The sequence below is a fragment of the Nipponia nippon genome, unplaced genomic scaffold (genome assembly GCF_047370975.1).
Source record: "Nipponia nippon isolate SJK-2023a ecotype South Korea unplaced genomic scaffold, ASM4737097v1 scaffold_25, whole genome shotgun sequence".
Taxonomy (NCBI): Eukaryota; Metazoa; Chordata; class Aves; order Pelecaniformes; family Threskiornithidae; genus Nipponia; species Nipponia nippon.
The window spans coordinates 7222771-7237166 of record NW_028262342.1 but is presented as its reverse complement, the minus strand read 5'-3'; the positions used below and the strand labels follow the sequence as shown (position 1 = coordinate 7237166).

General features: G+C 44.7%; 1 protein-coding gene across 2 annotated transcripts in view; it reads left to right on the top strand.

Annotated features, from left to right (window-relative positions):
* The first annotated feature begins 250 nt into the window (after positions 1-250).
* The window catches only part of ILRUN (inflammation and lipid regulator with UBA-like and NBR1-like domains), a 34190-nt gene continuing 20044 nt past the window's right edge, over positions 251-14396 (top strand). The window contains exon 1 of one of the 2 annotated variants that reach the window (XM_087761711.1): positions 251-512. In XM_087761711.1, the coding sequence (XP_087617837.1) occupies positions 355-512 (158 nt within the window). In that variant the 5' untranslated portion in view covers positions 251-354. The remainder of the gene's footprint in view (positions 513-14396) is intronic. The other variant, XM_087761712.1, reaches the window with a different exon arrangement.

Sequence of the window (14396 nt, the reverse complement as noted above, 5' to 3'; positions counted from 1 at the left end):
CCGCGTCACGCGCGCGCCTGCCCACGCCTGCCCCTCGCCCGTTTGCGTGCGCCCCCGCCCCCGCCCTTGCGGGTCTCCTTCCGCCGCGGGCGGGCCGCGCCGCCCGCGCCCCGCCCCCCGTCACGCCGCGCGCGGGGTGACGCTATCGCGCCGCCGCGAGCGCGGCGGCGTCATAGGCCGCGTGCTCCTCGTGCGAGGCGGAGCGGCGCTTGCGCAGCGGCGGCAGCGGCTGGCGTCGCCCGCGCCGCTCCCCCCCCCCCCCCGCCGTGCCCGCGCTCCCCCCTCGCCCCGTGCGGCGCTGAGGCGGCGGCGGCAGCGGGGCGGCCCCGGGGCGGCGCGGCCCCGCCGAGCGCCATGGAGGGGATGGACGTGGACCTGGACGCGGAGCTGATGCAGAAGTTCAGCTGCCTGGGCACCACCGACAAGGACGTGCTGATCGGCGAGTTCCAGCGGCTCCTCGGCTTCCAGCTCAGCCCCGCCGGCTGCGCCTTCTTCCTCGACATGACCAACTGGTGCGGGGCCGGGGGCCGCGGGGGCAGCGGCCGGGGCTGAGGGGGAGGGCGGGAGGCCGCCCGCGGGGGCTGAGAGCCGGAGGGGGCCTCGGGAGGCCGCCGGCGCGGAGGGGCCGCGCTCCGAGGCGGGCCGCCCGCCCTGCCCCCGGCCCCGGGCCGCCTCGGGGGGCGGCAGGCCCGTCCCGGGGCCGGCGATGGCGGGGCGGGCTGAGGGTGGGCTGGCGGCGGAGCGGGGGGCGTGTGGCGGGCAGGGAGCGGAGCTATCATGGCAGCGGGACGGGGCGAGAGGCGCCGGGCCCGGCCTCCCGCCGCCCGCTCGGCGCTGCGGTGGTGCCGGTCGCGGAGCCCGTCGGGCAGAGGGCTGCGGGGCTGGCGCAGGGGGGCTGGCGGGTCGGCGGAGCGGCCTGTGACCCCCGCGGAGCGGGAGGACGAGCTGGATCCGGGGGGGGGCTGCGGTGCCCCGGGCCCCAAGGCCGGTCCAGGAGGAGGGAAGCGGCAGCGGGGAGGCTGCCTGGGAGGCTTAAAGCTACCGCGGTCCCCGCGTGGAAGTTACTGGGTGTTCGGTGAAAACTTGGCGTCTGCTTGCAAACTAGGGCTCTCTCTCTGAATACTCTGGCTTTCGGTGTCCGTTTTGGCTTCGTAAAGGCTCTCTGTCACTGTCCTCGGAAACCAGCAGGTGCGGGTTATTGCAGCTCCAGAAAAACGTGGGAAATATGCAATATAATGGTGAAAAACAGAACCCAGGAGTGTTAGTGGTGCAGCGAGCCCGGCGACTGCGAAAGAATGTTGTGAAATTGCTGCTGTTTGAATTGTGGCGTTTGACTCGTCGTTTCTGCCTGCATCTTTTAAACCATCTCTAACAGCCGTGCCGGTGCGTCGGGCCCTAACCACAACGGGACCCTCTTGCTGGGTTTGCATCTCTTCGCCGCGACAGATGCGGGAGAGCAGAGTGTCTTCTGTTTCAGATATTGTTAACGGAGATTGCTTAGCTAAGCTGTAGTTACTATTTTTTCTTAGTGGTATAACATCAAATCCAGAAAGCTCAGGTTTGAAACTTGAAATCCAAGCGTAGGTCTTGATATCAACAGTTGGGGAAGAAACTTGGCTGGAATTGTTGAACTAATAAACAGTAATAAGACAACTTTGTCACCTTTTTCCTTTCATCTTGCCCTCCTTCTGCAGCTCTATACTGAATTATATTTGCAAATCGGCATCTGCAGAGGGAGTAAGGGAATAGCAAATAATACCATGTGTTTTGTAAGCTGATCCAATGCGAAAGGAGGTCTCTCTCGAGGAGTTCAGGAGTTTGCTTTGGAGAAGTGGTTCACAGCAGAAGATGCTTTCCCACTTTATTCGTGTGTTGATAATATGAATAAAACTACCGACGCTGCAGTGTAACGCTGTTGTTTTTTCCTGTGATGTTCCTCGGGAGAGCAGAAAGCTTAGCAGAACTGAACCTGAAAGTTACTCGTGAAGATACTATGTATAACCACAGTATTCCTGGTTTGTGTTGGAGGAGCTCTTTCTTTTTCAGGGGTATGTAATTTCTTTTTGAAGTAACAGTATCTCAAATACAGTCTTATAACTAATGGCTTTTTTAAAAAAAGTCTTAATTACAGTTGAAGAAAGTCCTAAGTGATGAAAATAGCTTTAATTTCACAACTTCAGTGGCTAGTTTGGTTCTGAAAACATAAGTTTTCTGGGGTTTTTTTGTTTTGTTTTGATTTTTTAAGTATTAGTTGATAAGCCTTGTAGATGGATGGGGGAGTGTAAAAAGGAAATCTGTTAAGTTGGTGTAATGTATACAAGAGTATATGAAAATTAGCGCAGGCTGTAGTGTGATTACTCCTGGAGTGGGCTTAAAGCCTGTGAGAGTTTAACCTTTCAACAGCGGGGAGCTGGGTTAGGTATGCTGACAGGTGCTGCTCATGTTTCTCCTCTGTTCTTGCCAGGGCGCTGCTTTCCTGACCTGCGGTATCATTTGTTGTGCCTGGTTTTGTGCAGTTCGCAGTTCTGCCGCTGTGTTTCTGTCCCGTTCTCCCACCTCTTCTTGGTATGGCCCTTGGGTTATCGGCCTGAATGTACCAACCACGCTCTCAGTCATTATAAAAAGCTGCAATCGACACATTTTCCTTTTCTGGAAACACCTTTCCTTTGTCACGGTGAGGGGCCCTGTGCAAGTTAACTGTGCAATCGGCACTGCCCCAGGTGATGTTAGGCAGTGGCCTGCTAGGTTTGTTTTTTTGTGGCCTAGAATTAGGGTCAGAATCTTCTATCACCAGTCTGTCCTGCAAATAATTTGTCTCGATAAGACTGCCACGTCTCTTTTCGTCTTGTTAAAGGTATGGCACTTCTCTGCGGTGATGATCCCTTTGCTCTCTTTCTGCATCAGGATTAATGTTCATCTGCAGGAAACGGTGAGGCAGTTCACAGCAGGGGGGAGAGAAGTGCTCGTACTTGGTAGACTGGGTTGGTTTTAGCAGTGTCCATGCATGGGTTAACTAACAAAGACATAAATAATTTTCACTAGAACTTTTTGCACAAGTGTGGCGAGCTGCTCTGTGGCAATAATTATGTAGTCTCCAGACCTGAAGTTAATTCCCTGTTGTATGCCTTTCGCATAGTGTAGTAAATAATCTGAGATGTAATGTGTTTTGAAAGAATATTTCCAATAGTATAATTAGTAATTGTATTTAACATATTTAAAGTGAATTTGCAGTTCTGCTGAAATAGAGGAATTATTTTAAAACAGCTTGTTCAGCCAATTTGGGGAAAAAAATTAGTGGTTGATTGTGGAGCAGTATAGATACTTGCAGATAGCCTTTAAAAGTCTGTCCACTTCTCCAGTGTACCTGGAATTGCTCAATGTGATTTCGAAGTTCTGGCAGACTTGGGACAGTACCAAGAAACGGTCAGCTGGTTTGATTAACAATATTGCAAAAATGCTTCAGGTAGAACATATGCATCCTAAGTTTCTGAGACTGTTCCTTGATCTTCAAGAAATACAGGTTAAACACTTTGGTGAGTTGTCTTTTTCCCTGTTATTTATTAAACGCTTTCCTAGAGTTCTGCCTCTCTTTAATTATGCATTGAGTTCTGTTTGTGGGTTGTTCTAACTTCTTAGCTTTCTGCTACATAAATCCGACTTTGCCCTTTCTGAGAGTCCTGGCTGGACATTCTTTAACGGCAGCACACATTGTGCCTCTTTAGTTATTTTTTTGGGGGGTTGGTTTTTTTTTTTCATTAGAAGTTGTGAGGCTTTAGAGTGAGAGGTTGAGCTTTCGCCTTTGGCCTAAAACCAAAAGTGAACTTCTCCAAAAGATGTTTTGGCACCAAAATGTTTCTTCCTCGGGAGGAAAACCCAGGTAGTGTAGTTGGGAGGGCATTTTGCTGCCATCGCATCTAGGATAAAAATCCACCCTCCATTAAATGGCATGCTTAGCTCTCCCTGCTCCCTTCCCCCTCCAGATGTTATGCAATGCGGAGCCCGGCTGCCTGCACGCTGAAGCGCATCCAGCGCCGCAGGTTTGAGGGAGGGGGCTCAGTGGGATGTTAGGAGTGATTTTTGTGGTAAGGTTGAGTTCCAGGTGTCTGCAGCTCCTCAGTGTTATGTGATGGTATGGCCAGGAACGTGTCTGAACTTGTCTAGACTCAGTCTACCTACATAAGAAACTCCTTCTGAAAACCCTTTGTGCTAATGTTTTAAAAATAGGGATTGTTTAGGTCAGACAGTTGATGCTGAATGAGCCTGTGCCGAAATACCTACTCACGGTCTCCCTGACACAAGGACGGTTGTAGGTCTCTGGGTAGATGGTACCAGGGCAGATTGGGCTCTCTGAAAACACTTGAAAAACAAAAGTTCTTAAGTGTCAACCTAGCTTTGACTGGTTTTCAGCAATATGGATTAGTGTAAATGTAAGAGCAGAGGAAACTTTGCACAGAGCGTGCATTTTATTTTTGTTGACACTCAGTTAAGGCCTGTTTCATAAAAGTCATTAGATTCCTCTAAAGCTGATATGGAAATTGTATTGTGACAAGGAAGAGGATTTTTTTCTTCTTTTTTTTTTTTTTTTTTTGCTTGGAATGTATACCAACTTTGAGGATGAGAGGCTGCAGCGTAGGGCTTGGAGCTTCTTTAATTCTGTGAGAAAGTGAATTAATTTGATTTGAAGTAGCTAGTGGTGCTGGGTTTAAAATCCATATTTCAACACAGTTGGCTGTGAAGGGATTCCTAATTTGGAAGACTTAATGTATGTATATTTCACTAATTTACATGTAATATTTCTTTACATTCCTTTTTTAGCTTTTGTTTAGAAAGCTGAATTTTTATTAGCCTGGTAGGTGTGATATTTAATTGAAATGTGTCAGATAATGATGGTTTCCATTGTGTGTGGGGAAAAAAGTTTTATTGTTGCCAACCCTAGAGTTTTTTGATGTAGCGTTCTGGTGAAAAAGGTCATTTTAAGGTCATTTTTCGTAAGGTAGTCAGATCACTTCGGAGGTCCTCAGTTTTTTTCATATGCGTAGAAGAATTTGTAGCTGTATCATGGTTTAACTAGTACTCTAAAGATGATGTTTTGCATGAAAAATTTATAAGTTTATCTCTGAAAATACTACAGAAATCTGCTGTAAGACCTCTTTCTATATTGTGTGAGATGTAGAGCATTTCTGTATGTATGAGTGAGGGGAGCCAAGGTGAGGTAGGAATTATCTAGTGGTGATATCGATTTTTACATCAGATCTGAAATTTTCGAGCACAGCAAGGAAAATGTATCTAACATTTCTGTGCAAGTGTTTTATTGGTCTTGGAGAACAGACAGAATATTGGCTTTTAACAAAATTAAAATTGCCTTTTAAATGCACATTTTTATCCCTGTGGGTGGGCTGTTTAAATTCTTTATATCAAGTGAACCACCTATACTGCCCAGAAGTGGATGTACTTGATTGGGAGTCTAAAGACATGTTTTAGCTAATAGGGGTTTTTTAATTACTTTTACTCTGACTTTGTGTAAGTGTTTAATTTTTACTTTCTAGCAAAGGTGATAGGATGCTACTTGAAGTAAAACTCGGATCTGTGGATGAAAGCATATCTGTTAACACTTGATATTAGTGCTCAACTGTAAGTACTATTCAGAGAAATACTCAGAGTATGTTTAGGTAAGACCTCAGGACATACAGAATTTAACAGAACAGACTCAAATCAACAGGATTCACTCACACATGATGCATTCCCCGTGATGGGTAACACTAGTGCCCCTGGTCTTGATTTTTAACCTTGCAGGTGTTTGCAGAACTGCTGTTAAAAAAAAAAAAAAAAGGCACACAGATATCCTCTTTTAGGCATTACCTATCAGGATATGAGTATTGAGGTGGAATGCGTGGCCTTAGCTGCTCCTGCACCATGAAACTTTTGCTTGTGTGGTTAAAGCAAAAGCCATTTTTCTTTATTACAGTATGGCTCTACATGATTGCTCTGGTAGAGGGGTTCACTACAACTAACTGCTGCCATTAAAATACCTGCATTTTTATTGCAGCCCGTGCTTAAACACCAGCAACCCCCCAAGAATTTAGTTGATCTCTTAAATCAAAGCACAGTGTTTATATTATTCTTTAGATGCAAATACACATCCCTTATTACTGATCAAATACTGCTGATTATAGATCTAATATGTTGTTAGATTTTTGTTTGTTGTGGAGAAAAAGTGTCTGTTCTTGTTTGGTCTTATATCAAGATCTCTTCTCTAGCTTTTATTTGGAAATCCTGACTGAAGTGTGAACAAATTAATTTGGTTTCCTCAGCTGTCTGAAGGCAATGTTTTTGTCGATGTCCAGTAAACTAATCAACTGCTATCAGAGAACTCCATCTGATTTTCAATAGATGTTCTGTCTTGCTACATTTACTGAGTTTTCCTCTTTTTCTCCACATGTGAGAAGTCAAAAAAAGGTAGGATAAAACAACAAACAGTAGGATTTTCTCTTTCCCTGAACTAACGAATATAAACCCTTCTTTGGTGTTCATCTTGGCATTGTTGGATTGCCACAAGGGTGGTTATGCCATTGCGAGTGGGGAGTTGTGGTGTGTGTGCTTTTCCTTAGAAGAGCTCAGGGGTCCCTGCTGTCCATGTTTTGGTTGCTCCTCGTCTCGGTCTGTGGGGCTCCTGACTTCCCTTTTGCTAATCCACATTCAGATAAATCTGAGGAAAACTTCCCCAATGTGCTGATAAATCTCAAGCTTAGTCTTGATACTCCTTTCCTTTTGAGAGGGCAGGGCAGGGAATCCTCACGTCACGGAGGAGGCAGGAGACCTGCGACCTGATCTTTCAAGGCAATCCTCCTCCTTCCCTGGAAACGTCTTTGGGTCAGTTCAATACTCATCCAGGCATCTACTAAGGAAGCAATAGTGGCGGGTGGGAAGTCGTATTACTTTGCTTCTCTTCTCCTAGGTTGGGTGATAAAACCAAAACAATCTTGTATTCTTATGTGTCTCAGTACATAGGAATTGTTTTAAGTGATCTAGGTCTTAATGTCACTCTAGTTATTAATATTTGTAGGTGGTGACCAGTTGAACTGAATGTGGTGAGAAGGGTGAAGCAGTTGGTTTAGAAGATCATTTGGGTTTTGATAAAGTTTAGTAGTAGGGAAGAGAGAAGACGAGGATTTAAACTTGATGGCATTCTTACTCTAAAGCATTTGATGAACTGCTGTCCTTACAGGCAGAAAAGACACCGTAGAAATGGGTCTAGTAGCTCTTGAGGTACTGTTGCCAAAATGCCAGAACAGACTGGCGATCTCTGAGCTACGGCTGCTGCTAAGCAGTGTGTACACAGGGTCATTTGTACCCTGTGGCTGGGGAGCAGAAAATTTTTATACTGCTTAATCCATTGTGGCTAAGTCAAAGCATAGTGGATGTCTTTTTAGTACATGTGAACTATTGTAGACTGTTGCATCTCTGGTGTCCATTACTATCCCCTGATGCTACTAAAAATAACAAAATTATAGACTTAAACAATTGAAAAATATTTTCTTGGACAGCTTTTATTTAGTGCATTAAAAAAAAAAAAAAAGGCAATCACATCTCTTCTCCAGAATAACTCAAATATTTGACCTGGTTATTTTGAATGAAAGCTAGGCTTTAAATATATTGTATTTTTAACTATAGAACACACTATAATTGTGCTGTGCTCCAGGTTACAAAACATTTAAAAATTGGGTGCATGTGAAATGGAAATGTAAGCAGACAACTGTAGCAGAAGGAATTGGGTACAATATAATTTTAGTCCAGCTGGACTGCCTTACATGCCTGAACTTGTTCTCAGACAGTTTCTGTAGCTTAATCCCCCTTTAATGCAGACAATTATAGATTGGTGACATAGTTTATACTGAGGAATTAGTAGTTACAGAATCTTTTGCGTCCTGGCAGCTCTTGATTACTTTCCATGGGGAAGAGCTGTTGCCTGTTTTCAATGGCAGCAAGTAGAGAGCAGCTCCTGCTGTGACATTCTCAAAATATTTTACCCCACACTTAAAGCTCCTGACCACCTGCTTTAGGAGGGTTCAGCTGCTGGGGATGGCTGCGTGGACTCGCACTTATAGCAGCATCCTAGTATTGATTCTGTCATTGAGGCCGCTTACTGTTCTTTGGCAAGGTACAGTGCTCAGCCAAGCGCAGGCACCACTATAATGGTGAAACTGCCAATGTGTGTGTCTGTACGTATATAAAAGCCCGCTAAAGGAAAGTGATTTCCTTTGGTGGTTTGGGGTGCACTGAAAGTGGTGTGCCTCTTCTGTGGCCTCTCAGTTTCTTTCCTTGTGCTGCCCCTGCGGAGAGCACAGTATTGCTTCTAGTCACTGCAGGTTTCTGTCTTCTTCCTGGAACATCCCGCTTGTATTTGGAACGGGCTGCTTTCAGCTAAGACAACGAAATGTTTTTCTGTGGCTTCGTGTGAGAAAAGACATAAGCTTCGAATGAGCCAGCTCTTTCCCCTCCTCCCTTCCTTCAGCTGTGTAAGTTCAGCTTATAGCTTTTGACTTCCCTGGATCATCTCACGTCTTCCAAGGTAGTGTCCCAACCTCGTGGTTTAGCGTAAGAGAGGTCAAGAATGAAGATAACTGATACACAAATTTTGCTTTCTGAAATTATGTCTTTTGAAAGCTGTTCGCTCATTAAAATTCCAGTCCTTCAAAACATCTTGAGACTTTCCACTTAATTGCCATGTGTCATCTCTATTGAAAATGTCTGAATTAAAAACTCCAGGTAAAAGTGTTTCCCTGTGGCAAAATGAGTGCATCTCTTCCCTTCAGCCCCTTCAGCTTCCTCTAAGGCTTTGAGCGAGGTGTCTCCTACTTCAGGAGCAGTAGGATGGCTGTTTGAGATGTCCTAGCCCGTAGTGTTATCAATCTGGTTCCCCAATAGCTGGGCAACTAAAATCCAGAGAAGATCCTGGAGACTGAGAGACAAAAAGCGTGGACTTAGGATTGCCTCATTTGGATGTCCTCCATGTACATTTTTAGTCTCTCCCACCTGTATCATGTAGAGATGTTCCATTATTTAGGAGTGAGAAATTATCCATCTGCTGCACTATTTCTCTTGCACATTTCTTTCTGTTTTTAACAATAGACACCTTATGAGGTATTATGGTGCCTGGTTACATATTGCATATGGAGAATGAGAGAAAGGTCTGTAAAGGTTGAGAATTCGGTTACGGAAAGAGTACAAGGTGTTCTATGTAACATATGTTCTTGAGATTTTATTGTACTTCTGTATCGCCGCTTGGTTTTGGCATTGCGTGTTTCCAGGAGAATAACACCTGAGTTGCCTTTCTCATGACAAAATGTTGCGCCATATGTGAGCGCTGAGGACATACGATGAACATACATTACGGATTGGACACTTGCCTGGCTTTTCTCTTCCTCCACAGAGGGGGAGAAATGGAACTTGGCATTGACTTTATTACACTTGCTCTGCGCAACAAAGTGACTGAGTCCATTTGTCAAAGTGCTTTCTCCTTGACTTAATAAATGTCCTCTACCTACTGTCTGTGTATGATCTAAGGGCTACCTCCTGTGTGGAATCCCGCATTGAAGGCTAACTCGGTGTTGCACTGAGAAGTCCAGCCTTTGCTTCTTCCGACAGCTCCGGAGAATGGGAGCACTGGAAACTTTGACCCGTTGGCTGGTGATCGGTGGTGTGGCTGTAGGAGCCGGCAGGAGCTAGGAAGAGCAAAATTTGCATGCTGGATTTTGAGCTTAAGCTTTGATTTGATTTGGATTTTTACCCCCCAAAATCTATCTTTTTTTTTTTTTTTTTAAATCTTTTTCTTTGGATCTTTCATCAAAGAATTTGACAATAAATGGAAACTTATGGATTCCTATAACATTTATAGTTAAAATTTTAAAGTTGTTGCTTTCTACTGTAAATGTTATTTTGGAGTGGAATTCTGATGTGTCACCACATACATTAGACAACCTGCACATCGTGAGGGATTTTTTTTTTTTTTCCGAGTTCGGATCTTTAAGCTGCTGGATTGAGAACCGAACCGAAATACCCTTCCCGGTGTTGGTGGGAGAGCTGTGGGGGAGGCTGCAGCTGCCGGGTGGCAGACGGTGCCTGCAATTCACTTTCCCTCTACCTGTTCTGAGAGTATCTGTTTGCCGGGACTCTGATGTCCCTTGCCTCGTGTGTTAGGATGCCCTGTTTGTCTTGCTTCCCTTCCAAGATGCTCAACTCGTATATGTTGAAAGAATCATGTGTTTTATTAGTAACAGAAGGATTAGGTATTGTGCATATGCCCTGCTTTGCATAAGGCCGCAGTGAGTAAGCCTCTGTGCTTAGGTTTCTTCATTCTCCTAAAAAAGAGTCTGATTCAATTAATAAAAAAAAAAAAAATTCCAATTACCCGTATATTGCTTTTTGTTTGCAAAACTGTTAGGTTGTATAAGGAGGCCTCTAGTTTGTGAATTGATTTGGAATAGTTTCTTTTATTTTTGAATACTGCGTGGTGACCTAGTTAATTGGGAGTAATTATTGTCTAAATATATTGGTTTAACATAACAAAAGGCTGTCTGGAAAAAAACGGGGAAGGGAAGGAATGGCTCAAGATAAACCATCTCTTTGCAAACGCTTAAGAGTTGTTAAGGGACATCTCCAGAGCTATTAGCAGAGAAGGTTTTAACTTCACTATTGTAATTTAGCTCCCGAGGCTTGAAACAAAGCAGCAGAGCAAAAGAATTGATGTGAAAACGAACACTTTCTCTGGTTCTGCGGGTGGTATTTTGTGGGAAAAAGGCTTGACACAAAGAGCCACGGGATGCTCTTGGAGAGGAAGGAGTGGGGTACCCAGAGTCAGAATGGACTCGGTTGATAATATGGAGCTATAACCTGTAGTTGCTGCCTTCTCCCCTCTCTCTTCCATAATCTTGCTCTTAGGACTAAAATTGAGCACTGTGTTGATTTTAAGAAGGCTCACCTGATCGCTGGGGTGACTTCTGATTGCAGGAGATTGAGCCTAAATCCTGTCAGACCTGCTCTGTAAGCGTGGCAGAGCTACAAACTGCTGCAGTCCGGGACTGCTCTAAAAATGGAAAAATTGCTTAATTTAGGAAAGGTGAGGAGGCCCTGACACCTGAAGGGATATGTTCAGACAGACATGTATGGCCATCCCTGTAATTAGCAGAGACCAGTCATGTAAATCACCCTGGCTAGATTTGGCATGCTCATCTTCATTTCAAAGTTGTTTGGTTTATAATAATAATTTATCTCATATGGCAGAGAGCAAAGGGGTAGCGTGGTGCAGTTCACACCTAGGAGGAGTAAAATAAAGCAGGCATGGATGTATAAGCAGAAGCCTTTAGGTTATAACCCCATCCTCTCAGAGGTCTAACTCGTCGTTCCTGTGCCTGAACTATCTGCAGTTGGTGCTATGCAATTACAGCTGGGGCACGAGGGTAAAGACCTAAAAAAAAAAAAATTGTGTGTGTATATATATAAAAATATATATATATATATACATACAAATGTATATATACACACAATATATATATACACACAAATTTCAGGGCCTTGAGTGTGTTTGACCTTGAAGCTGTTTCTCTCGTTTAATGCTTGCATTTGCTTGTAAAGTCCGCTAATGTTGTGCCTATAGTGGAAAGCCAGAGCGGTAGGGTGTGCTACTTAGTCTCAAGAACTTGCAAATAATCAGGTTGCAAATAGTTTGCCTCCCCAAACGGCAATCATTTTCCCTGAGCAAAGTACTGCATTCAAACTGATACTTGGGGTTTTGGGGGGTAGGGAGGGAGGGGAGCACGGTCTCTTGGAAGGAGTGGAGACAAAGCTAGCAGTGCTACGTTGCTGGCTTCGCTGGCTGTGTAAGCAGAGAACGCAACTGAAATGTGTGTGCCGTGGGTATCTCTCGCAGCAGAGCGGTGCCGTGCGGCCTCTCAGCGGCTATCTCTTAAGGGTTGTCTGTGTCAAAGAACTTGAACTTAAGTCAGATTTGCTTTGTCATCCTGACTTTGGCTCTTGCCACTTTCAATTTCTCTTTAGTTTCTGGAAGCTTCTTTTTAATTCTCTAGTGGGAAGGCCAAGGTGCATCTGAATGTGTGAAAGGGCTCACCCCAAACAAAACCCGCTGCACGCTGATCAAAACAGTGGGAGCAGGAAGGTGGGTTTGTGCGTATCTCATCACAAAAGGGTGGCAAATCTGTTTTTCAGCATGTGTTCTTCTTTAGTTAGTTTTTAACTAAATGCTGCAGAGGACTGGAGTTGTTTCCCAATGGCAGGGCAAGCAATGAAATATGACACAGGGAGGGGAAGAGAGTTGGCAGGGGGCCTATGTGCACAAATAGCCCACTACCTTTTGAAGCGTATTTGCAGCCAAGCAAACAAAAAACAGTGCAGGCTGCCTTACAAAGAATTACAGTAGAAATCTTTCCCTTGGAACTTTTATTTTTTCCTCTCAATGTCAATAAAACGTCATTACTACTGATTCCAGAGTCATAACTCACAAGATGTTGTGGTATGTCTGAAAATGTTTTTATGTAGTAGTGGATTAGGAAGAGAAGGAGCTCTGTTGCTGTCTTTTGTAGCTCTTAGAATACCTTTTGCCTTGGATTGCTGTAATACAGGAAGAAATCGTAGTAAAAACTCTAGAGCATGGTGTTAGCTGGTTGAGCGAACAGGAGTCTCTTGGCACAGCCCGGTTGCGAGTTATGTAAATCTTGTGCAGTGTATAAGCAACAGGCGGTTGGTGACGTAAAACTGAGCATTTGTCTCTATTTATTGGCTAATGTGACATGCACCCTTCCTGTAGCATTTGACTGAGCTGGCTGTATTAAATATAGCCCTGACACTCCTAAGTAGAAAATGCCTCAAGCTGCATAATGGCTTCTGGTCTGAAATTCATTGTTCGGATCATGGAAGTCTTATGCGGTGGCTCTTTTGTCTCCCCTTCGTGTCAAAGTCCGTTCCGTGGTGATAGCGAAAGGTCTCGCTGTAAGCCCCGGTTTGCTGAATTTGCCAATCGATCGCCGCGGCCATGTTGTGCAGAACATTCCTCCAGTGCCTCCTAACGCCCTGGCTGTGCTCTGGGAGACTCAGCAAGATGTCAGTAACTCCTGCGGTGATTGTCTTCGGCCGTTCGTGATGGATTACCAAACTGATACATCTGTTGTTTAGGTCCTCTCCTGCTCGACCCATCGCGGGTGGCTCGCAGATCTGCCCAATGCTACTATTACCCCCTTTGACCCAAGCTCCAGTGCTATTAGCTGCTATGCTTTGGGTCCCCTATGTTTTCTGTGAGGAGAAAGCAGTGATAGTTGTCCCATGCAGTTCTGATTTTATCCAGAATGTCTGATTTTTTTTCTCCCTTGAACACTGTAGGAATTGAACAGGAGGCAGTTTCTTTGCTCACCGTTCCGAGCCTCTTTCCAGCTGGCAAGCAGTCCAAAAAGCCCTATGTTTGCTCTTTCTCAGGGTCATGCTGCAAATGTTTCTCTTGCTTTCACCTTGGCTTTCTGGCTTTGGTTTAGGCACATGACACTCTACTACACAATACAAACCCTTAATAAATATATCACTGTACCCGCATAGTGCAGCTTCTGACTAGCCTTCTGCACGGCTTTGTTTTAGGTGGTGGTTCCCAGTTCTTGAAGGTTTGTTTTTTTTTTTTTTCTATCCTGCTCAGAAAAGCAACAGAGATTTTTGTAATCATGAGTAAAAAGCAGTTATTATGCCCATTGTTTCTGGCAAGATGTTACTCATCTCCGTTCTCACAGCACCTACTCACAACATGTAAATCAAGGCCACAACCTCACAGACACACGTAAACAGAGGAATTACATGACTTGCCAAACACTTACATAATAACTTAATAGTATATCGTGGAACGGCAGCTAAGACTCATTAATCCTCTTCCTGTTTGACTGCTTCTCTTTTCAAATTAATTATCATATGAGTTTCAGCTACACCATGACTCGGGAATCAATAGCATTTGTGGCTTTCTGAGTGTCCTTAATATATCACAGACTTCCACTGTCATTTGTCTTTATTCAGTAAGAACTTTTGATGGTTTATAAGTTCCCTTGATCTGTGACTATCCAGAGCTGAGCAGGCACTTTAATAAATAGTCTTTGAGTACTCGTGGCTCATACATGACCGTATGTTTCAAAAGCAGCAGGGCTTGAGGAGTTACCCGTAGCTTCTGATGCCCTTTGGCCCTGAGAGTTATCATAAGAGCGTTCTTTGTGTTTTGTTCATCTTGTGCTCCTTTGGACCTTTTGTGCCAAAATAAAACGGAGAGGTTCAGTCCTTTTGAAGCTTGGGAAACAAGACTGGCATAAAGAAACCGCCCTGTTGTTTACATGCTGCTGTGTAGCACTTCCCTCAGT